General features: G+C 42.7%; 3 protein-coding genes across 4 annotated transcripts; 1 reads left to right on the top strand and 2 right to left on the bottom strand.

The window, feature by feature from the left end:
* Positions 1–6,925: 6,925 nt before the first annotated feature.
* Positions 6,926–9,146, bottom strand: LOC4348743 (E3 ubiquitin-protein ligase AIRP2). 2 transcript variants are annotated; one of them, XM_015757338.3, is made up of 5 exons: positions 8,849–9,146; positions 8,619–8,760; positions 8,432–8,498; positions 8,112–8,334; positions 6,926–7,307 (listed from the first exon to the last, which is right to left on the bottom strand). In XM_015757338.3, the coding sequence occupies exons 1-5, from the start codon at positions 8,911–8,913 to the stop codon at positions 7,094–7,096; spliced, it is 711 nt and encodes a 236-aa protein (XP_015612824.1). In that variant the 5' UTR covers positions 8,914–9,146; the 3' UTR covers positions 6,926–7,093. The 2 variants fall into 2 exon arrangements, with proteins under 2 accessions (XP_015612824.1, XP_015612822.1); XM_015757336.2 differs by having other exon boundaries at positions 8,619–9,001.
* A 6,005-nt stretch (positions 9,147–15,151) lies between these two features.
* Positions 15,152–19,327, top strand: LOC4348744 (uncharacterized). Its single transcript, NM_001423049.1, has 5 exons — positions 15,152–15,296; positions 17,044–17,158; positions 17,278–17,367; positions 18,557–18,655; positions 18,776–19,327. Exons 1-5 carry the CDS (start codon positions 15,229–15,231, stop codon positions 18,878–18,880), a joined length of 477 nt encoding a protein of 158 aa, NP_001409978.1. The 5' UTR covers positions 15,152–15,228; the 3' UTR covers positions 18,881–19,327.
* LOC4348745 (rubisco accumulation factor 1, chloroplastic-like) lies at positions 19,305–21,006 on the bottom strand. Its single transcript, NM_001423050.1, has one exon. The coding sequence runs from the start codon at positions 20,954–20,956 to the stop codon at positions 19,547–19,549; it is 1,410 nt and encodes a 469-aa protein (NP_001409979.1). The 5' UTR covers positions 20,957–21,006; the 3' UTR covers positions 19,305–19,546.
* Positions 21,007–24,166: the final 3,160 nt, after the last annotated feature.

The following is a 24,166-nucleotide window of genomic DNA, read 5'->3' on the forward strand; positions in this document are numbered from 1 at the left end:
TTCCAACTTTCCAAGTTGTAGAGAACAACCATGCATCAGCCCAGTGAATCCCCCCACCCCGGGATTTAGGCACGGATGTTGACCTAGCTATATATGCTTGGGAGCAATCGCGGTGGCGACCGCGACGGGAATACGACTAGACTTTTGTGGCGTGGCATCTCCGCTCCAATAATGATGTTCTCATGAAGACGCCACTAGTCCACCGTTGCGGTTAATAAGTCTGGGCGAGCCGAGACGTGTCGCGTATCATCTCCGTCACCGTGAGGCGGGCATAGCCGCGTACGTCGATCGTCGTAGGCGCGGAACGACGTATTCTACCTCTGGACCGGCCGGCATTTTGCAGTCGGCCTGCGCGGAGGAGACAATGCTGGTAGGAAACATGGTGGGGCAACGGCGGCGCCCCGGCCGGCATATATATGTGTGTCTGCGTGTACGCGGCAGTTCGTGTACGGAGACGTGTCCCGCGACGGTGATGCAGTAGGGGGGGGCGCTCATACGCGATCAGCGCAGCGGTCAGTTCGCCCCCCCTATAGTCTCTCTCATATGTAGTACTATATACACCATATGTACATAGGTATGTATATACTATATACACATGTAATTATTGTGTAGTTACAGTGTAATTACATTACAATTGTATTATATTTATATTTGATAAAAATTTGATGTATAGGTAGTCCCTATGGTATATACATACGTGTGTGTCTATGTATATATATATAGGGAGCGTATCCTATGCACACAGGCCCTCGCGTGTACGCACCGTGTACACCAACTAAAAATTATCACAAAAAATTCTAGGAAAATTCATACATGTACTTTCAATGGTATTACATCTACATGCAAAGTCGCATCTTCAAATTCATTCTACATAGAGAATAACAAAAAAGATAAAATTCTGACAAAATTGCAACAGATTTTTTGTTTTTTCTGTTACGGCTAAAATATAATGAATTTGACGTTAAGATTTTAACCCTAGGTGTAATACAATTGAAAGTATGTGTATGATTTTTTCTAGATTTTTTGGTGACATTTTTTAGTTGGTGTGCACGTGTGTACACGTGAGGGCCTGTGTTCCTATGTTGCCATATATATATAAAAGAGTAAATTACACTAGCGGTCCTTAAACTTGTAACGAAGTTTCACTTAGGTCCAGAAACTTGCAAAACGCACATTGAGATCTCTAAACTTGGTTTAATGTATTATCCCGGTCCAAAGCCTCGTTTGACCGTGGACTTGCCTACGTGGCATGCCACGTGGACGATGATATGTAATTTTTTTTATTTTTTCTCCCTTCTTCCTTTTTTATCCTCCTTTCTTCTTGCTACTGACGGTGATGAGATCCACAGCCGCCGCTCCCCTCCTCTCCCCGCCGAGCTACACCTACCCGCAGGCCCTCGGCTTCTCGCCACCGCTGCCACCGGCTGAGCAGAGCAGAGTAGCGGCGGCGGTAGGCCGTGGGTGGAGCGGTGGCGGTGGAGCGGAGCGGAGCAGAGGGGCGGGCTGAGCGGCGGCAGGCCGCGGGGTGGAGCTGGGCGGGCGGATCGCGGCGGCGGCGGTAGGCCGGCGTAGCGGGACGGCCAAAGCAGAGGGGCGGAGCTGTGCTATGGCGGGCGAGAGTGGAGCGGCGTGCGGTGGCCGGCGGCTGGCGGGAGAGGAGCGAGCCTTGGGGTAGCGCACGGGGGCTAGTAGTCGTCGGCGGCGGCCACTCGCACACTTCGGCCGCTTGTCCCGCTCCATCGGCGTTGTCCGCGGCGCCGATGCTGTTGTCGCAGCCGCTGCTTGCTGGAGCTGCACGTGGAGCGTCGCCGCGGTGGAGAGGGCGAGGAGCTCGCCTGCTCCAGGCAGCCGCCGCCGCTCCCTCTCCCCGCCGCCTCTTCTTCCTCTTCTCTATCCCCATCTCCCCTCTCTTCGTCTCTCCCCTATCCTCTCTCTTCTCCTCTCTCCCAAGCACACGCGACGTGGAGAGGTGGCCTCCTCCCTCCCCACGGCCTCCTCCGCCCAGCCTACCACCGGCAGCCGGCGCCCCACCCCGTTCCCACTTGCTGGCCTCCCGGCGTCGTCCTCCTTTGTGCGCGCGCACTCGCCGGCCGACCGTGATGCCCGCGAGCTCAGCGGCAGCGACAGGGCGCGAAGAGGCCGGACCGGTGACACTACTCCCTCCCCGTCACACCCCCACTCGCCAGCCTCCGCCGCGCCACCGTCAATTCCGTCGAGGGCCACGCCTGCGCTCTCACCAGAGCCACTCTCACCTGCCACAGCTCCTCTCCTCCTGCCAGCCGATGCTCGCGCGCCGCTCCTTTCTCGCCGGTCGCGCCCGCGCGCCGCTCCTCTCCTCCCGCCGTCCGGCGCCCGAGCACGCCCGCGCAGCTCCTGCCCCGCGTCCCCTTTGGCGCACGCATGCTGACTGATCACGCAAGGTGAGGAATGAGAGAAAAGATGGGAAAAAAAAAAGGAAAAATAATTTTTTTCCATGTCATCGTCCACATGGCATGCCACATAGGTAAGACCACAGTCAAACGAGACTTTGGACCGGGATGATACATTAAACCAAGTTTAGGGATGTTGATGTGCGTTTTGCAAGTTTGCGGAGCTAAGTGAAACTTTGTTACAAGTTTAAGAACCGCTAGTGTAATTTACTCTATTTATAAATATATTCTAATGCATAAAAAATATATACACATATACAAAGTTTGTATGCGCGTATACAAAGTTTATATACGCGTATAGAAAGTTTGTATACACGTATATAAAGTTTGTATACGTGTATACACGTATATAAACTTTCTATACGTACGAATACAAACTTGGTATACATACGAATACAAACTTTGTAATTATACATCTTTAAAAAAACCGAAAAAAACCAAACAAAAGAGAAACCAAAAAAACAAATCGAAGAAAGAAAAAACAACCGAACAGAAACAAAAAAAAAAGGAAAAAAAAGGGAAAACTCTCATGCGCGTCCACCGTCCCCTCTCCACGCGTGACACGTGTCCAGTCGCACGGAGAGAGAGGCGCGCGGCTGATCGCTACCTAGCAATCTCGGATGTAGGGGGCATAGGTACGTATGTTGGCCTTGGTATTCTACTAGTATATACGAAGCGATGCCCCGCGTAAGGGATGATTGGTCAGACCAGGTTAGACCATATTCACCGATTTTTAAGTTCTATTTAAACCGCAAGATTAATAAAATATATTAACAGGACAAATGTTGGAATTAATAGAATATAGTATTCATTGGATTATTCATACGGGATTTTAAAACACATAAAATTCTCAGAACTACTGTTTGATTAGCACGCATGAAAAAAATAAAAATTCTAGACACATGAAGAGGAAAAAATCACTAATAAAAATGATTTTTGTGAACACACCCATTTTTTTCCACAAGCGGGCTAAAAATGCCTGTATGTAAAATTATCCAAAAGGTAGACAGTACAGACGGACTTCTTAAGAGAATCGCTTACGAAAATAGGCATGTTTCAACAGGCAAACCTGTTAAGAGGCCTTCTTGCAAATTTTCGCACCGGTCAGCTCTCTCTATACTTTCTCCCGTTAAGTCTTTTCCTCTCCTCCCTCGTCTCGTCTCCTCTCCTCCATCAGGAGCGGCGAGCGGGCGGCAAACGGGAGCGCCGGTCTATCACCGAGGGCCTATGGGAGGAGCACGCAGCCGGTCTATCACCGAGGGCCTATGGGAGGAGCACGCAGCCAGTGGGTGCCGATGACGGCGGCGGCTAGGGAGGATGGGAGCTAGGGTTTCGATTTTTAGTTTTTTTTTTGGCTATTTTTCTTTTGCATGCAGGTGGTTTAATTTGATCGCCCACGAAAATTGATTTCCGTGCGTGGTTGTGCCCGTTTAAGAAAATACCGATTTTCACAGCCATCTCAATGCAGATGGACCATCTAGCCGTTTGCAAAAATATGCCCTGGCCATTTGCAAATATCATTTATGTAGTAGTGCATGAGGTGAGACCTCATACTTATCTTCTTTATAGTTTCTCTAGAATGGTTCATTCCATAGGAATTTTAAAGGAGTAGATAGGAAACACTCTTTTGTTTCAAAGAACTCTATAGGACTATTTCTCGTAGGATAAAATCCTCTATAATTCTAATAAATTTTTCTTTATTTTAGAGGGGGCTTTAATGGACCTCACGCACCATGGCCCAATGTCCCCTCTACAAATGCCTTGTTATAGTGAAATACATCTTATTTCGGATAATGAAATTCATTCCGACATATAGTGAAGTACACTTTATGTTTTTACAAAAGGTGTAACTGAAATAACATGGCCTTAGTGTTTACTTTGAAGAATGCCCTTTGTCCGGGCGCAAGGGCCGGCATAGGGGGTCATGGCTAAATACCCAAATGTTTTTAAAAGAAAAAACAGTTATCTATCGTAGTGTAGAACTCAAGAAATACATCCATTTTTAACATAATACAACTTTAATTGAAAATTGTAAAAATAGTTGTTGATTGATAAAAAAACAAATTTAGCACCATATCAAACGACTGTAATTCGATAGAGTACCTATCAAACAAACATTGTTCAACAGGTATGTTAGTCGAACAACGACCATTCGACAGATTAGTTGATTTAATTAAAAAAAAGGAAAAGAGCAAGCATGGGGTGGTCTATCGAACTTTGGAGCCCACTGACATGTATGCACGCACATCCTAAAGTTTCCAATTTTTTAAACCTTATCGAACAACGGTTGTTTGACAGGTGCCTATCAAATAATGGTTGTTTGACAGGGTGCTAAATTTATGATTTCGGATAACATCTATTTTACAATTTTCTGTAAAAGTTTGTATTGTTTCTAAAAATTATTATTTTTCATCAATGATATATTGTAGTGTAAATTTGAATACCCCCATTAAACTCTTGCATCTCAAAATCAGACGCTCAGCATCCAAAACTCCTCCTTGCTTCCCTGAGCTCCTCTCTCTCACACACCCAACTCTTCTGATCTGTCCCCACCTGCCATCAGAGGAGGTTGTCACTAGCAGCCTCTGGGAGCAAGAGGCTTGCGGAGGACGTGGCGCTCATCAGGGAGAGAGCACGAAGGAAGCAAGCCAGTAGCACAAGGGAGCAGTAGGTGGCCCAGGGATGGTCGACAACCTGCTTCCAGCGGCCAATGTACTTACTTGCACCGCAACCGTCGGTATCGTCCACACCCAGTGGCGAACCACAACAAAAACCACCGGGATTCTATACATATCATAACACATATAACACTCACTCTAATTTTTAACTAATAATATAATTATTATAAGCTAAAACAGCTAAAGAATAAAATTCTACTTAGGACCCTGTAACCTCAGCTACAATACCGTAGGAATGCCACTATCCACGCCTAGGCCAGGATATGAGTTCGGATCCTCGTCTAAGGCCGTGTTTAGTTCACCCACAACTATCCCAAACTTCCAACTTTCCATCACATCACATCACATCCAAAACTTTCCTACACACATAAACTTTTAACTTTTTTCCAAACTTTCAATTTTTCCCAAACTTTCAACTTTTTTCAGGAACTAAACACAGCCTAATGGGGGCTGCTCGTCGCTTATGTCCTTGGTGGTGACCGACGAGCCGTTGGATCTCCAGAACTCACAAATGAGGAGGAACACACAAAGTGGTTGGTTGGTGCGATTTTTTTTGCCCAATGAGTTTTTGGCTATTGCTGCTACTTCTTTCTTGATTGAATGTTGCACTCTTCATAAGTTTTAATGAATATTTTTTTAATGTTTCACTAATTAATTTGAATGTTGCAATGATTTTCTTCGCATGTTTTAGTAGGTATTTCAGTGATATTTCACTAATACATATATTTTTTATGTCATGATTCATCAACTGAAACATTTAACCATTTGAATTTTTTTTAAATGGAACATTTGATTCATAGTCATATCTTTTACTTTGCAATAGTCTATACTCAGATGCGATACGTCCGCAATTAGTATGTTCATACCAACCGTGCTATGCCATCTTATTTTGGGCTAATAGCACTAATTTTTCTGTAAAACTTTAAAACTCCTTCGTAGTTATAGTGTGTGTTTGGTTTATTGGATGGGATGAAATGGGATGGAACATGCCAACTTTTATGATGTTTGGTTCGGAGATTGGTGAAACAGGATCATCTCTAGATCAACCTCTACCTAAAAAATCGCTGACATGCAGGCCACATGTCAAACAGATCCATGAATCTGATCAAATTTCTAGCAGATAGTTAGAATTATCCTATCTCAAATACAGAGATAAGGCTAACCCATCCCACCTCGTTCCCAAACTAAACACATATATAATAGATTGATTGTGCATTGTTTAGTTGAAACTTACAGTATTTATGTTGTCTCTAGTTTTCTGTCATCTACTAGTTCATAGCTTTAGATCCAGAGCCTCCATAGTCTTGTTTGTTGACTTATCGGGTTAATTATACCTGTTACTTCAATTTCGAGCCATACTCCTCACTTGATTCTCTATTCAAGCAACACTATAGCACCCTTTTTTTTTTTTACTGTTATGTTCCTTCTAGCACCATTAGTCCTAAATACTACTTGGAGGGAGAGTAAATTGGGTGGATAGGAAATGAGTGGATCAAAGGAATTCCACAGTAAAGGAATCCATTATCCATGTTTTAGCTTTTTCCCAAAATTAATATTTTAGATTTTTGGATCCTATGTGAAATAAGAAGAGAGTATCAGCATCCCCAGCAATACCCCATTTTAAAGCTTCTATGAAAAAAAAAAACCCTCACTAATGCTCGTATTACTTTTATACTATATATTTGCAACTGAGGATTTATTTGATTTTGTGGAAGAGATTAATTCCCTGACATATTTTTAACACTGACCAAAATAACTGGTTAGGAGCGTTCCATTTGGTACCCCCCACATAATTTTAAACTGACAGACAAGTGCATATGCAATTTTGGAGTACACTTCAGCATCTTCTTTTCACAAAAATATTATCAACTCGTTGAGCTACAAACAACTCTGCTAATTTGCAGCCTCAGGTTGAGCTATCACAGATCAGCACCGATGAATTTGATATGTACAGAGACCCACCGGTATGAACAAAAGAGTACAGTTTCACTTGATACGGTACTCGTAAATGTCAAGGTCAACCACATGGAGCACTACAAGTGGAAGCTTACTTATGAACATGAACAGGCGCCTAATGTTCTCCCTAGTCAACGTATCCATATCCACAACATCGCGGTCGTCGGTGTACAACCACAGGCTGCTCGGATTCACCTTCTTGAGGCAGGCGCGGCAGAAGGGGCACGACTTTGATTTGGTGTTCCTGCATATGTGACAAGCCAAATTTCGTTAAATGGCCCACGGAATTCGATCAGATTCATGCATCAGACGAAGTGAACGCCTCGGCAAGTAGGAAGAGTACGGACAAGGTTGCAGATCTTGTTGTGCTTGCTGACAAGGAGTGGTTAATGATTCACTCTCAACTTAGGATTGACTATAAGGAAAGTGAAGTCAACCATACAATGAACTGAGAACAACATAGTTTTCTAACAGCATAAGAGAGTATGCAAAGACTGTGTGTGCGCGTGTGTAACCTTCAACCAAGGTGAGAATTGTTACCAGATACAGAGGTTTGTATTTTGGAGGAGCATCATGCAACCGATCTATGATATAGTTCATTTTGTGACTATTTGCCTACTTCTTTTACATCAATAAGTTATTACCTGCTCAAGAGCAGGACATAGTTCAATAGAATGTTTGCTGCAGTTATAAATAAAGTCATTCTGGATGCAGGTTTGATTGGATGGACTACATCTTGATGCATGAAGATGGTTAAAGACTCTGTGGAGAGGGCATTGTGGTACTCTATCAGAAGTGCAGGAGATTTACAACTGACTTTACATCCTGAGGAACACAACCAGCCAATATATGGCAAAGGTAATCTTTTTCTCTCTTTCTTGAACACCACATTCAGGTAAACGAAATTTTGTCTCCTAGAGCACGCAACAGCTATATTTGATTCTAACATGAACAATTGATAGTACCTAATATCTCTATGTTTGTGTTGGCGCATGCGCGAAAATGTAAGGAGAGGGGAAATTAAAGGGGAAGGAGGAGGGCAAATTACCAATCCTCGAAGCATCTCATGCACAGCGAGTGCGCGCAATCGGGCAGCACAATCTTGGCATTCACCTCGAGGCAGATGCCGCACTCGAGCTCCCTCTCCAAATCCACCTCCGAGACCCTCTCCTCCACCTTCCTGAACTTCTGAAGGCACAGCCTCCTCTGCTTCCTGTCGTCCAATTCAGTTATCCCACTCGGCAGCTGGAGCAGCGACGGGAAGATGACACCTGCAGCGACCCAAAAAAAATTTGAGAAATCACAACCATGAAATTGAATCGCTCGTGTTCTTGTTGTTAGGAGATGGTTGCGATTGAGTAGTAGTACCGTAGAATTGCCTGATGCTGGCCTCCCTCTCCCACTCCGGCAGAGCCGTGGTGCCATCGGCGTACACCTGCATTCGATTTACCAGCAAGAACCCGGTGATTAGTTAGTTAGTTAGTTAGTTAGTTAGTTACCCAGCCGGTGAGAAATCAGCTGCGAATTGGCGATGGCGCGGGGGTGTGGGCGAGACCTTGTAGATCATGATCTTGAGGAGGCCGAGCGCGCCGGCGAGCTTGCAGTCGATCCACTGCACGAGGAAGTGCGCGACGGCGCTGTACGCCATCCGCATCTGGATCACCGCCCCGTCGTAATCCCGCAAGAACTCCGACGCCCTGCAAAAGAGAGAGATGAACCACACGCAAACCCCCCACCACCACCACCGTCCACGAGCCGCGACCGGCGAAGGGAGGAAGAACTCACAGCTCATTGGCGTGCTCGATGTCGGCCTCGAGGGCCTTGACGGAGTCCTGGAACCTCCTCCGCATCGCTGACTCCTCCTCCTCCTCCGCCGCCGCCGCCGCCGACGCCGACAAGCCAAGAACCCCTACCTAAACCTCGTCGTCGTCGTGCTCCGCCGCCCGCTCGGCTCGCCGCGGGTGATTGGGTTGAATTGGAGTGGATTTTGCCTCCTGCGCTTCTCTCTCCGGATTCGGATTGGTTTTCTTCCCTCGCTTTTGGTGCTCGTCGCGTTGCCGAGTCCAACTCTAATCCGAGCCCCACTCCACTCCTCTCTCCCCTCCCCTTTTTTGTTGCCACTCTCGAGGAGGGAGGGAGAACGACGACGACGAGGAACAGTGCCCCCTGGGCCCCACATGTCAGTGGCCTCTCCTTACCACTGACAGGTGGGACCAGGACATGTGGGTCCCACATGTCGGTGCGACGGGGACTGTCCACGCCGCATAAAAATATCTGGGAGGAGTAGTAACGCCCGCGACGTCGGCGGCGTGGGGCCCACTGACTCGCGGGGCCACTTGGATGGGGGCCCACGTGGCGGTGTATGGGCTGGGATATTTTTTCCTTTTGTTTTTGGATGGGGATGTGGGGCCCACTGGGGGGACGCGTGCGCCAGGGGAAAAGGTTGGAAGGGAATACGGTGGGCTCCCTTTCCCGGGGCCGGGCCGCCGCCGCGAGACCGCGCGAGGCGTCGTCTTTTCTTTTTTTTTTTTTTTCCGGGTGGTTTTGGTGGGGTCGGTGTTTGGATGATGATGAAAGGAGAAGGCCTTATCGCCAAATCCGGGTGCGGGTTGATGTCAGGATGACCTTGCTGATGACCCCCCCCCCCCCCCCTTGTCCAAGAATTTAATTGATTGTGGTCGTTATCTCTTCAATTTTAGATATATCTAATCTTCTTGTTTTGAGGTTAGGATTTGGGGGTAGAACTGAAATGCTGAAGGGAACTGCACTTGCTTGGGGGAGAGGGTAGGTGGGCCATAGATTTGTACAATTGCACTCACTCTGTCTATAAGGAATAAATTCTTGTTATGAATCTAGACCTAAAATATATTTAGATTCATATTCATGGTCAGGAAAACTATGGCCAGATTCATGGTTAAGAATTGGTTCATTTGTGGATAAAGGAAGTAGGCTTTTTTCGTTCGAAAATGATAAAACATACACTATATGTCTATATGTCCTAAAATATATCAATTTAGGACCATATGAGGCACATTCAAGTATTACGAATCTAAATATATGTATGTTCTATCTAATTTTAGATTGCTATATTTTGGAACGGATGGAGTAGTAATAAGAGAAAGTGCAGAAATTTAAAAGACATGGATAATGTGGGAATAATTATGTAGATAAACATTAGAAATATAGGAAACTAAGGAATGAGATTACTTAAAGGAAAATTCCCACGAGTTTATACCTTAGGTTAAAATTTTCTCAAAGGACTCCTCTTAGGTAAAGTCTATTTTTGACATTTAGACTTTGGCCGAAAAATATTTTTCACTTCGAAAATACAAAACTGATTATTTTTCACCCTTTACTTTTAAAACAGAACACATGACACTCTAAACCATATAAATATGGTTGTGTTGATTGATATAATAGTAGTATCTAATTAGCATGAACTTAATTTAGATACGTTTCATTTGTGGGCCTAATTAAATGGCATTTGCGTCAATAAAGTGTACATGATAATATAAGGGTATAAATACAAAAACCACTTTCTGTTCAAACAAAACCACTACAAAATCTGTGCCAAGGTGTGTTTTTTTTTTCGATTTTGTAAGTTGGTGAAACATACCTGGTTTTATAGTTTAGGTGTGAAAAATGATCTTTAGCAAAGTTCGAAGGCTAAAGATGGACTTTACTATTTTTTTTACGATTCTGCTGATTAACTGGAAATTCTTCCATATGAAACATTAATGTTCCTAAGGAGATGGTCGTATGATGATGTACGTGGGTTGGAAATTTGACCTGAGTTTGTGTTTGTTCGAATGTTCCATTTTCTTCTGAAAATATGGATATTAATATGGTCTAGCCATGGACAAAATGCTGAAACAGTAAGTCTCATAACTTTTAATAAATAAAAAACGAAAATGGGTTAACTATTAAGTAAAACAAGGACATTGACCAGTTAATCATATAGTGTTATTTTCCACACGTACATAACCACCATTTATTTGTTAGTGGCATCATGTTTTCAGACAATATAGTACGTTTATTATGTTGACTAATCGTGTTGATCCGTGTTGGATGCTGCCTGCTATAAACAATAAACTAGGAGTACTGCTTAAAATTAAATCAAGGACATATGTCACGGACGAGGAGGCACATATACCCACTAATTAAGAGATGCATATGTCCTAATCTCGCTTAAGTTATGCATGTGTGCATCCTTGCCTACCGTTCTCCCAAAATTAAGCAGAAGTACGTCGTATCACCTACGGACCTACTCCTCCTAATCCACCTACTTAATCATGGATAACCAAAACAAATTTCGACCTTTTTATTTTAATTCCCGTTGTTTGTTCGTCGTTCCATGTCAAATCTGGCCAAACATGACGTGCCAACTTGGACAGTTCAACACTACAGATAAGACGGAATGATGAATAATTAATCATCTTAAACACATCAATTACGCATTACTAGTTGCAGCAAAACCGATGAGATAGGAGCACGAAGCGATGTGGACAAGGTGGAAAAGTTTGTGGGTGTGTTCCACTGGTATTTTTGCCGCCGCAGCTATGACTACAGCAGTGAAGGTTCTATTTGGGAGAGTTTAGGATTTTAAAAAATAGCCGGTGGAAGCTGGTGAGAATCTGTAGAGGCTGAAAGGTTCTAATTTATTTTCTGAATTCTATAACTACATTTTCTTAAAATTAAAGTGAAAATCTAGATTATTTGGAGAGCTACTGGCATCTGAAAATTCTAAAAAAAAAAGCTGCAGCTACTATATAAACTTCCCAAACAAACTCTAAGACAGAGCAGATTTGTATTGCCCGATAAATCGATGGTGCATGGTTAATTTTTAATCCAACCAGTTGGTTGATAGATTGCACGATCAAAGTGACAAAAGTCACAATCCGAGCCATGTGGACAAACAGGCGATGTTGCATTGGCTGAGTTTAGTTTCAAACTTTTTCTTCGAACTTTTAACTTTTTCATCACATAAAACTTTCATACACACGTAAACTTTCAGCTTTTCCGTCACATCATTTTAATTTCAACCAAATTTTTAATTTTGGCATAAATTAAACACACCTATAATTAGACGATAAGGCATGTTTCGAATACAGGATATTTTCCTTCTTTTCACTACGGGAATCAAACTGTTCTTTTTTTTTTTGAAACGTGGGGAATAATCAAACTGTTTACTACCAGAAGAGATTTATGCGTCATAGAGGGTGGTGGCAAATATTTTAATATTGTCCTTTTAACACTTGGAGACGTTTGGTTCACTGCCATAATTTTATTAAACTTTGCCGCATTTTATAATCCTTTTTGTTTGTTCCATTGCCACATTCATGACGTGCCACAATTCTTTTTTATACATTTTTTTCCACACCTTGTCTAAGATATGGCTATCAATTTCTTAGTTACATACTTCCACCATTTCTATTATAAGTTGTTTGATTATTTTTCCTAGTAAAATTTATTTTAGTTTGACTAAATTTATAGAAAAATTTAGCAACATCTATAATATGAAATTAGTTTTATTAAAACTAACATATAATATATTTTGATAATATGTATGTTTTGTATCGAAATATTGTTAATTTTTTATATAAATTTGGTCAAACTTAAAGAAGTTTGATTAAAAAAACTTCAAAATGACTTATAATTAAAACATTATAAAACGGAGAGAGTATTTGACTAGGGTTAGCAAGCATGCGTGGCAATGTTAGACAGTCATCCAAACATGCCTTTTACTTAGGGTTATATCCTCGTTCTAAAAATCCATACTGTACCTTTTGACCTATGCAGATTAGGTGGCAAATATGACATGTTAACCTGGCCTAACTCAAATTAATGTGCTACAAGGTCGGATACGTTAATACAGTTACTAATCAATATCGATTCAAAAATAAACGGAACATCATTATCGGTTATGAAACCGAATTGGTAGTGAATAATCGACAACGATATTGCCGATTAGCATTGCCTTTTCGAGAGATGAATTGATGGTGATATGATTCTCATTTCAACGGAAAAAAAAATAACATCACAGTTTGATTTGCATCGCAAAACCCATTGCTAATTCAATGATTCAAGATATTTAAATTGTTCCCTACATCACCAACACATCATTAACTCTAGATCACACTGCTCATCATCATATATATACCATCAACACGACATCAACAACAAGGATCGTCCTCAACTCAACAGTACTCATCAAGAACAAGTTACCATGTGTACCATTTCTAACCGCCGTCCCGGCCTCTAAGAGCAGGTACAATAGCAGGCTATAAGTTAGTTGCAAATATATTTTAAGAAGATAAATCAGGAGAGAGAAGAGCAGCGGGCTACAGATTTATAGCCAGCCGTAGCACGGACTCCAAGACGCAGTGTGTCTATGATAGGTGGGACTAGGTATTAATAGTGTAGTATATAACTATTGTATGAATGAGCTATTAGATTGGCTATAGATGAATTGGAGCTAGTAGTTGGCTATACTATTGAACTTGCTCTAACCTCTCCCGATGGATCCCAAGCCACCGGTACCGTTGTCTCCCTCACTTACAGTACTGATCATCGCCGTGCAAGCTCCAACCACTATTGTTGTAGGCTCGTCACTGAGCTGTCGTTGCCACCATCGCCAAGCCCCGATTGTTATTGTTGCCCTTGAGCTTCGGCCTCGTAGGCTTCACTTATTGCCCCCACAAGAGCTAGCATCCCTCGTCTTTGGGAGGCGAGATTCACCAGCAAGTAGGGTGCTAAGATCATCATTATTTATTAGAATAGATTTGTAAAATCTAATGAGTTTACGATATCATGAGACAAAAACCATGTGAACAATTTCTTTCTTTTAAAATTATTTTTTTAAGAAATTATTGATGATTGTAATTTTAAAAGTTTGATTGACTTTTGTCCTAGATATTAAATCTCCCTCAATTTTAAAATATTTTGACATATTTTGTTTTGTAATTTTGACCAACAATTAAATTATTATAATATTATTTTTATAAAGCAAAATTAATGTTATTATATTTCTTTTCAAATGATTTAAAAAAATTTTATGCCATGTAAATAATATATTAGGAAAATAATTATTAGTTAAAATTTTATCCCAACAGAAAAATACGTCGTATATTTTAAAATGAAGGGAGTATGTATGATATGATAACAGAGGTCTCTTTGTCCTCGAGCTCAAATTGAGGCTATGTTCGTCTCTAACGATGAAGAACCTTTTTCTCTAGCACACAAAACAAGACGGTGTTTTAGCGTATTATTAATTAAATATTACTAAGGTAAATACACTTAAAATAGATTAATATAACTTTTTAGAACAAATTTTCTATAGAAACTTTCTTTTAAAAATATATTATTTAGTAGTTTGTGAAATAAGATAAGAAAACTATAGGATAACCTAAATATTTTTGCTTACGGTTCGCCTTGTCGTCTTGGTATTGCACGTTACTACTACTACTAGCAAGTGATTTTGCTTACGGGGCCCGATGACCCATCAAGTTCAAGATAATTTTAAACAGTATTTTAAATTTCATCCGTTTTTTAACAGTTCACAGCAGTAGCCATAAGAGCGAGTACAATAATACAAGCTGGACTGGCGATAGGAGAAACACGTCAGCTACAGTGTTGAGCTAGATGAGTGAGAAGAGGAGAGAGAGTGAGAGTGGACGACAATTTTATCGCCGGCTCTAGCACCAGCTTTGAGAGAAAAGTGGTGAAAAGTGGTGAGCGGAGAGGTTGTGAGCTGCATGTGTGAGAGGAAGCTTAAGTTATTTTATTATGATGTGAAGTTGATGGGCCCAGCGTTACAGGTCACTTATTGTATTCACAAGGTGCAAAGAGAGCTACTAGCTGAGTTGAATGGAATTAACGCGGGCTGCCTACGCTACTATTAACCTTACTCTAAGGCCCATAACCCTGTCAGTACTATAGTAAAAAACGTGGCTGACACTCACGGGGCCAACAACCAACGTACACGCTCTCTGCTGTGAACTGTTATTGCGAGGGTAAAACGGTCATTCTCCCTTTCACTTCCCTCCCCCATCGCTTATAACCGCGACCTCGCGTCGCGTCGTGCCCTGCACTCCTCCCGCCGCCGCCTCCGCCTGCCTCGGAAGTCACGCCCCTCCCGCCGCAGCGGCAGAGAGAGAGAGAGAGAGATGGGCTTCCTGTCCTTCGCCGGGAGGGTCCTCTTCGCCGCCGCCTTCCTCCTCTCCGCCTACCAAGAGTACGCCCTCCTCCTCCCTCCCCTCCCCCTCCCCTCTCTGAAGAACTCACCGCTCGCCAACCCAGATCTGCGTGCGCCGCGGCGCGGAGGAGGGCGTCTGGATCTCGCGGCCCGTCGAGCTGCGCGGTTGAGTGGTGGTGGTGAGGGTGGTTTGGATGTTGGATCCGGTGGGTGGGGGCTTTTGGTTTTGTCATGCGGCGCGCGGTCGTCGGGATGCTGATGCTGGGGGGGTTTGGTTCCGCGCAAATGGATGAATTGCCGTCGCTTTTGCTATGTGGAATGTGTGCTCGAGCGGAGCAGTGTTTGGTGAGGTGGTGCCGTCAGATTGTTATGGAGGAGAATTTGATTTGTGCAAGTTGGTGGTGGGTGTCGGATGCTTGAAATGTGCGCATTTTCTAGTGGGCTCTTGTAGATTTTTTAAGGAATCTCGGCTTAGCTAAGTTTAGTCGTATGTGAACTGCAATAATTTGTCAGTGGATAGCAGTGCTTCGTTGTAGTAGTTTCGCTGTGCTTCCTTCTCAGATGTGTACTTGCTCATCCACCAGATTTTGTTTGGGTGAGATTTTTTTTTTATGTTCAGATATGGTGATAGTTTGATTGGAAACTAGGTAGTAAGATTGTACCCCGAAAAAAGGAGTTCACATATAATAATAGGTACTCCAACTTAGAAAATGCACTGAATCAAAGTTTTTTTTTAAAAAAAAATAATAATAAGATGAATACTAATTGAGTACTAGTATGTAGTTGAGACTTGAGAACACTCCATTTTCTGGCCCAAGGGAGACTGTTGTGGTGGTAAGTCTGGTGAACTGACTGGAAGAGGTTAAAGAGTGAGTGTTGGGCTAGGAAAAATAGATAGTTTTGAGTGGGATTTAGGTTGGGAATGGTGGATGGAGTGCCAGGGCTGCAGCATGTAATGCGCAAGTACCAGAGGTACAGGTGCAAGGAGGCAGCGATGGTAGCTACAGAGTCCACACTACACATCCAGCTAAAGATGTGCCATATAAATATTTTGTAGTTTATCTCATGTTTCCTAGTTATCTACTCCCTCCGTCCCAAAATAAGTCAATCCCGTACTAGTATATGACACTTCCTAGTACGAGGTTGGTTTATTTTGGGACGGAGAGAGTAGATGACACCTGATATGTAAAAGTGGCCTAATATTACATTAGGAAGTATAGCAATGAATAGACCAGAGAGGGGCTTCGACCACCAAACCCTAGTCGAGCAGAGCCCTTGCCACCATGGGAACCAGTCCATGCGACATAGGGGAAATCTGCCATCGACTGAGCTCCATCTTCCTCCTCTCCTGTACACTACATAACTGAGTCTCATATTCAAAGATGCAAAAGAGAAAACGAATTCACTTCAACAACAATACCTATTTTATAGCCAACATAATACATTAGCTCTTAGTCTTCCATTAGAAAGCAGTGACCTTATTTCTGAACCAGATTTGTCATCCAAATAACGCATGGCCATCTGCTAGTGTAATAGACATCATGATGAATATGTACTGTTTAAACACAGGATTCTCGAAAATTATCTTTTCAAACTGACAAAAATTGGAAGGCACCTATTGACCTACTCTGATTTGATATGAGCTTGCTATAGTTTGTGCTCTATAGTGAATCATAAATTACAGTGCCAAGTACATCCATGCATTTTGCTTATTTTATGTCTGAAGAAAACATATGCACTCAACCAGTCAATTCCTTATCATTTTACGTTTTTTTGTCGATTACAGGTTTAGTGAATTTGGAGTTGATGGTGGGCCGGCCGCAAAAGCTCTCCAGCCGAAGTTCAACACTATTGTTGCAAATATTTCTACCCGTACTGGATTAGTGGTGCCTCATATTGAAGTAATAACTTCATGTGTTGATACTGATAATATGTTTTATTCTGTCACAAAGTGTTATTGTGGACATTTCGTGAAGTGATATTATTATTCATAGGGTTTCATTATTTTTTGTTTTTGCAGTTAAAGCATATTGTTGCTGCAATGATTTCTTTGAAGGGTCTTGGAGGTCTCCTCTTTATCCTCAGCAGTTCATTGGGTGCTTATCTCTTGGTATGATCTCAACTAGAAAAATAAAAATAAAATATTGTTTTGCCTTATACTCTTAAATGGTCATATAGTATATGTGCCTATATTTGTCATTACCAAAATTTGGTCATCAAATGCCTTGAATTGACCAAATTTTGTATTCAGCTTGATGTCCTTGATCTGCGCCATCTGTCTTATGGTTACAAAGTAGAATTATTTTCTTTCTAAAAAATATGGCGGCTCCTTTATCTTGAGAAGATCTAACATTTGCTTCCCCTCTTCCACCATGGATGTCATGTTTTCTTTTCTTTTTTGCACTTTGACATGCCAAACAGCCGCCGCAATACTGTAGTTTTCTTTAAGGAAACCAACGGTACCATACTGATAATTTGGCTGGTGCCTTTGTGTTGTTTTTGTGCTATATGTGATATTGTGATGTTCACTCATGCATTTATTCCTGCTATGTGTTACCTCATAGTACTAGTTCAGTTATACATGCAATGCAAACACACAGAAACTTGTATGGGGTATTTTTTTTAAAATGGAAATCTAGTTGCCGTTTGTTACATATATGTTGTAAAGATGCTTTGTTTTGAGTAAAAGCGTTAGGAGCCTACCTGTAATATATGTTGCTAAGCATAATTCTGTAGTAAACCCAATCATACTTTTTGCTGCTGCTGCAGTAATCAGTCAATCCCTTCATGCTTCTGTGCCAAGTTTTTTTATGAGGTTTGCAAAAAAGTAGAAACAATTCAGAACCCTTCCCAGGACGACTATAACAGGAGAACTGGAGAAGCTTAATGCAAGGATTATAGGATAATATGGCTTATAATACAAGGATTATACAACAATAAGCAAGTCGATGTTGTGTTATGAATCTGACTAGATGTCATGGCAAGTCGAGATGATAGTTTTAGTCATGTCACTAAGGATTAGGAATGGAATTATATGTAATTGTTTTCACATGTTTGTGTCAGCATATATGATATGGTTGATATGGCAACCTTTTGTTAAGAAAAGGCAAAAAGGTGTACTGTGAATCTCTTTTGTAGTCTTGTAAGCTGCACTTAGGTTGATACGGTTTATGCTTTAGTTCATTGGTCTTACACTCTTGTACTGTTGTGCCAATTCCCATGAGAACTTATTGGGTGCCTTGTAAGCTGTGAAATATGTTTCCAGATCACAACCTAATGAAGTAATCTTCTCCTTGCAGTTGTTTCACCTTGCTTTTATTACACCTGTTGTCCACGACTTCTACAACTATGACATTGAGAGTGCAGAGTTTGTACAGCTCTTCACCAAGTTTGCACAGGTAACTGCGGAATGCATCACCTTCCAAGTTTTTAAGAGCTCGTGAATCTCGAGAGTTATATTTGTTGCGCAACTGTAAGTCCAATGGTTTTGACTATTTTATAATCCACTGTGAATGTAGAATTGCGCACTTGTTGGGGCGCTCCTCTTCTTCCTTGCCATGAAGAACTCCATCCCTAAGAGGCAGCCCAACAGGAAGAAGGCCCCTAAACCAAAGTCGACCTAAAGATTCTGAACGTCTGAAGCTACATTGTTTGCCTAATTGCTGGTGCCAGGGGATGGCTCTCATCTGGGAGAAACTCCACAGCTAGCATTTGAGGATATGGCATTTGTGCTTGTGCATGCTTTAATTCTGAAAGCATCCCTTGATCCTGACCCATTTTTACCGGATTTTTTTTAAGGGCGCCTCCCTGATTACATTCTAATGTCTGATTAGACGACCAGATTGTACCAACATGTACTCCCTTTTGGTTCTTGATTCAGTTTCTTAGGAAGCAATCGTTATTTATGTACACTCCATTAATTTGCTGGGAAACATCATCTTCTTGGCACAATCTTTCTGTGTGCTTTGTGTCATGTTTAGAGTTATATTGACGGCCTGGTGCCAAATGGCACATTCAGCATGCAATTCAAAGCTATGAATCTCATTTCAGCAATATAACATTATTGTATTTGATCATCTTATTTGAAGAAATTAAGCAATGACAAAGGCCAGAGCATCGCATCTGCCATGTTCCCTATGAGTTTATACTGTAATAAAAAGAAACAACTGATTTCCCCTAATAATCCATTCATGAACTATGAAATGATGAGAATTAGGGAGAGATTTTGTGTTTTTTTACCAAGAGAAAATTACGCATTACCGAGAAGAAAAAACCCTCTCTCAAAATCCTCAGTCCCACTCGTCGTCGCTGATCATGTCGTCCTCGTCCCTGGGCGGCCGGACGACGACGAGCACCTCGGCGGCGGCCTCGCCGACGCCCTCCGCCGCCAGCTTCCTCCCCTTCTCCACCACCAGCCTCCCCTCCCTCTCCACCACGTAGATGCCGTCCTCGACCACCTCCCTCCGCCCGCGGTTCGCCACCACCAGCACCCGCTCCGCCTCCGCCGACCGCCACGGCAGCGTGCGCCCGTCGGCGAGCTCGATCACCACCGCCTCGCCGGCTACCTCCGCCACGGGGCCCCACCCGGGCACCACCGCCCACCGCGTCCACCCCTTGTCCACCTCCACCATGCCGAGGTCCGCGTCCGTCCTGGTCCGCCTCGGCGCGTGGGCGAGCGCCTCGCCGCCGTCGCCCTCGCGCACCACCGGGAGCAGCAGCACGGTCGTCGCCTCCGCCACCTCGCCGTACATGAGCCGCACCACGGGCACGGCAGGGCGCGACGCGGCGGCGGCGGCGTTGGCGGCGCCGTCCTCGTCGTCCACCTCCTCCCCGGCGGCCTTCCTCCTCGCGCGGTCGAGCTCCGCCTCCACCCGCGCCCTCGCGGGCTCCGTGTCCACAACCTCCAGCGCGCGCTCCAGCTCCGCCACGGAGTCCTCGGCGTCGATGGCCTCACGCGACTGGCGGAACCGCGCGAAGGCGAGGCAGTCCCCGGGGTTGTCCCGCGTGAAGGCCTCCCACCCGTCGTCGCCGCGGCGTTGCGGGAAGTCCTTCATGGAGCGGGCGAGCTCGCGCACCCCGCGTGGCTCCAGGCGGCGGTCGATGGCGTGCCTCGCCGCGTCGGCGCGCTGCCTCGCGTTGAGGAACCGGAGCTCGTAGAGCAGCTCGGGCCCGCCGTAGGAGTCGAAGTAGCGGAGGAGCTCGGCGGGGAAGCCGCCCTCGTCGGCGACGAGCGAGTCGCGGACCTGGGTGGCGACGACGACGCTGTTCTGCTCGACGCCGGAGATCCCCGTGGCCTCCTCGATCGACGACGGCGTGAACCCTTCCCTCGACAGCGCGGAGATGAGCGGCGCGTACTCGTGCCAAAGCCCGAGGCGGTCCCGGAGCACAGCGAGGCGCTGGCCGAGGTCGAGGTCCTTGTACTTGTCGGGGAGCGGCGACGGCGGCGGATGGAACGGCTGGTAGAGCTGGTCGGGCGGCGCGGTGGGGGGAGGGGTGAAGGGGAGCTTGTTGTCGCGCGGCCCGCCGCCGATGGGCCGCCCGTCGGGGCCCAGGATGACGGCGGAGGTCGTCAGGTGCGCGAAGCGGCGGCGGCGGCGGTGGTGCGGCGCGAAGGGGGCGTTCCGGCGGTGGTGGTGGCGCGCCGCCGCCGCCGCCGTGGTGGAGGCGGGGTGGGGGTGGGGGTGGGAGAGGGAGAGCATGGTGGCGGTGGTGGTGGTGATAAGGGTGCCGGGGGGGCTTATCTCATATCTGCTCTCGTCTCTCGGAGAGGAGGAACAGTATTAGCAGCCAAGGGACTAGCTGCTGGAAGCTATGAATTTGGATTTGAATTTGAATTCGGGATTTTAAGTTTAAAACTGCGGTTTTAATTTTTCTTCTGTTAGTATGGTCAAATTGCAGACCAAAATTTAAATTTCTGGGGTCAAATATTCAAATTAGGGGGGAAATTTGGCACAACACAAGGGACTTTTACCTGCTGGAAGCTATGAATTTGAATTTGAATTCGGAATTTTGAGTTTAAAATTGCGTTTTGAATTTTTATTCTGTCGGTATGGTTAAATTGCACAACAGATTTCAAATTTCTGGGCCAAATATTAAAATTAGGGGGAAATTTTGGCACCAGGGCCTTCTTCGGAACAGAGGAATTTCGTAGAAATTTGGCACCAGGGACTTTTACCTGCTGGAAGATATGAATTTGAATTTTTTTTTGAGTTTAAGACTGCGGTTTGAATTTTCTGCTATCGGTATGGTCAAATTGCAGACCAAAATTTAAGGAGGGAAATTTGGCACCAAAGGTGGTTATTTGAGTTGGGCCTTCTTTGGAAAAGAGGAATTTTGTAGAAATTTGGCACCAAAGAGGGTTATCTGAATTTGAATAGGTTCTCTCTCTGGAGTTTTTTCTGACTCAATTTAGCATTTGGCAATAAGTTCTTCGATCGATTTTGTCTTGTGTGGTTTTACTTGGCAGTGATGTGTTCACAGGTGCCGCTTGGTGGGTTGTTTGTCACTTGTCACTGCTCACATGGGTGGGTTTGGCTGGTTTTGCTTGGGTTTATGGTGAAAATCACTTGCTGTTGCTTGTTAGAACCATGCTCCTCACCAATGTCGACGTCTTAGATATGAGACTTTTTGGAAAGTATCACCGTAGGTCCGGACATGTGGTGAATGTTTTTCACCGCAGCGCTTGTTAGTGAATTTTCATTCCAAGAATATGCGTGGGGCACACGATACACTAATAAGGGGTGGGGAAAAAAAAAGCTTAAAGCTCATGGCTCGGATATACCCATACTGAACTCGTTCAGATCGCCCGAAATAAGTCATAATGAGGAGATGTGTTTTTAGCTCATTTAGCTGCCTAGTACATAAGATAATTATATCTTCATATACCCCCTTCGTTTTAAATTACTTTGTTCTAGGATTGTTTTTTTTATTTTTCAAAGTAAATTTCACAAGACTACACATGTTTTGACCAAACTATTATAAAACTATATATTTAAAACGTGGATCAAAAAATCACATATTTAACACTAAATTTACCATAGAACTCCGGATTTTAGAGTTTAAATTCTTGCACTAATCTTATGTCAAAGCTAAAAATGTTGTAGTTTTAAAGTTAAATTGATGGTAAACATGTAGTTTAATAGTTTCGTTACTAAATCGATATATAGAGTTTTATAATACTTCATCTTAATTATATGATTTCGTTATAAAGTTATTAAATTTGTATTGTGATACAATGATTTAAATTTATAGTTTTTATGAAAGTTTGGTCAAAATATATGTAGTTTTACGAGATTTACTTCCCCCGCATCCCTAAAAAATACTTGTTATTTGTTTTATTCCAAAGCACTTTTAGTGGTAAACTTCACTCCATACTCTTCATCAATGCAGTCACACATTAATACATCCACAATTTTTATTGGCTTATCTACTAATTAGAGTTAATGACTGCTTTGGAAAAACAATTGGGATCAGTGGCAAAGCGAGGAGTTACTAAACACTAGGGGCACACAAGGGCTAAGCTAAGACTCAACTAATAAATTGTTGGTTTTCTACAAAACTAGATGGGCGGCCTGCGCAATTGCGCGGCTAGCATCAATTTAAAATTATTTTTTTTACACATGATTTTAATTAAAATTACCAATCCCATGATTCTAATAATTTTATAGTTTTTAAAAGCCACGTCAGTCGCTAGCCCTTACTCCTTTGTCACCTTTTTATTTGCTTACTTGGTCTATCACTACTTCTATTCATCATCTTTATAACTTTAAAAATTAGGCATTATAGGTTTTAGAGTTCATTATCTTATTGGGTTTCATTTTCATAATTTGTAGAAGTATCGTCGAACATCGCCAATTTATACTCTACGGCCCATCCACTACCATATCTCTTTATTATCATTGGACTTTTAAAAATCGAATATAATTATTGTTTGTGTTCTTTTTTACTTTCTATAAGTCTCGCCAAATCGTTAATGGCTTCGCCACTGTACTCCTCTACAGCCTGCCCGCTGCCTCTCCTTCTTATTGTCATTAAGATTTTAAAAATCGAACATGATTATCATTAGGGTTTATTTTTACTCTTCATAAGTCCCGTCAACCGTCGTGACCATGTTGCTTAACGGCATGCCCATCGTCAGTCCTCTTAATCGTCATTAGGATTCTATTTGAGGTTTTGTTTATAGTTTTTAGATGGACTTTTTTTTATAAAAAATGCATATTTTTCATCTCGATAATTTTTATTCATACAATATATTCCTACTTGAACTCTTATAATTATTTTTCTATTTTTGAAATTTGTTTTATTTGTTATTTCGAACTTTAATTAATCTCGTCATGTGTTCTAGATTGTCTCTTATTTCAATAGTCTTTAATTTTTTTACAAACTTTAGTTATTTATAAATTGTATTATAGTTGAGCTCTTATTTTTATTTTTTCTATTTTCTGAATTTATTTTACTTTTTTATTTCGAATTTTAATTAATCTCGTATTGTGTTCTATATAGACTATTCTTTTAATATTTCTTATTTTTATTTACAATTTTAATTGTTACAAAATTGTATTCCTACTTGAACTCTCTTTTTTTTATTTTTTTTTTCTAATTTTGGATTTCATTTGATTTTTTATTTTGAATTTTAATTAATATCGTATTGGTTTCTTATATGGACTCTTCTTTTAATATTGCTTATTTTTAATTTTGAATTGTAGCTATTTTCAAATTGTATTCCTACGTGAACTCTTCTTTATTTTTTTTTCTAATTTTGGGTTTTATTTTATTTTTATTCCGAATTGCAGTTATTTTTAAATTGTATTCCTATTTTGACTTTTTTTTCCTAATTTTGGATTTTATTTTATTTTTACTCCGAATTTTGATTAATCTCGTATTGGGTTCTTATATAGACTCTTCTTTCT

The sequence above is a fragment of the Oryza sativa genome, chromosome 10, assembly GCF_034140825.1.
Source record: "Oryza sativa Japonica Group chromosome 10, ASM3414082v1".
In the NCBI taxonomy this organism is placed as follows: Eukaryota; Viridiplantae; Streptophyta; class Magnoliopsida; order Poales; family Poaceae; genus Oryza; species Oryza sativa.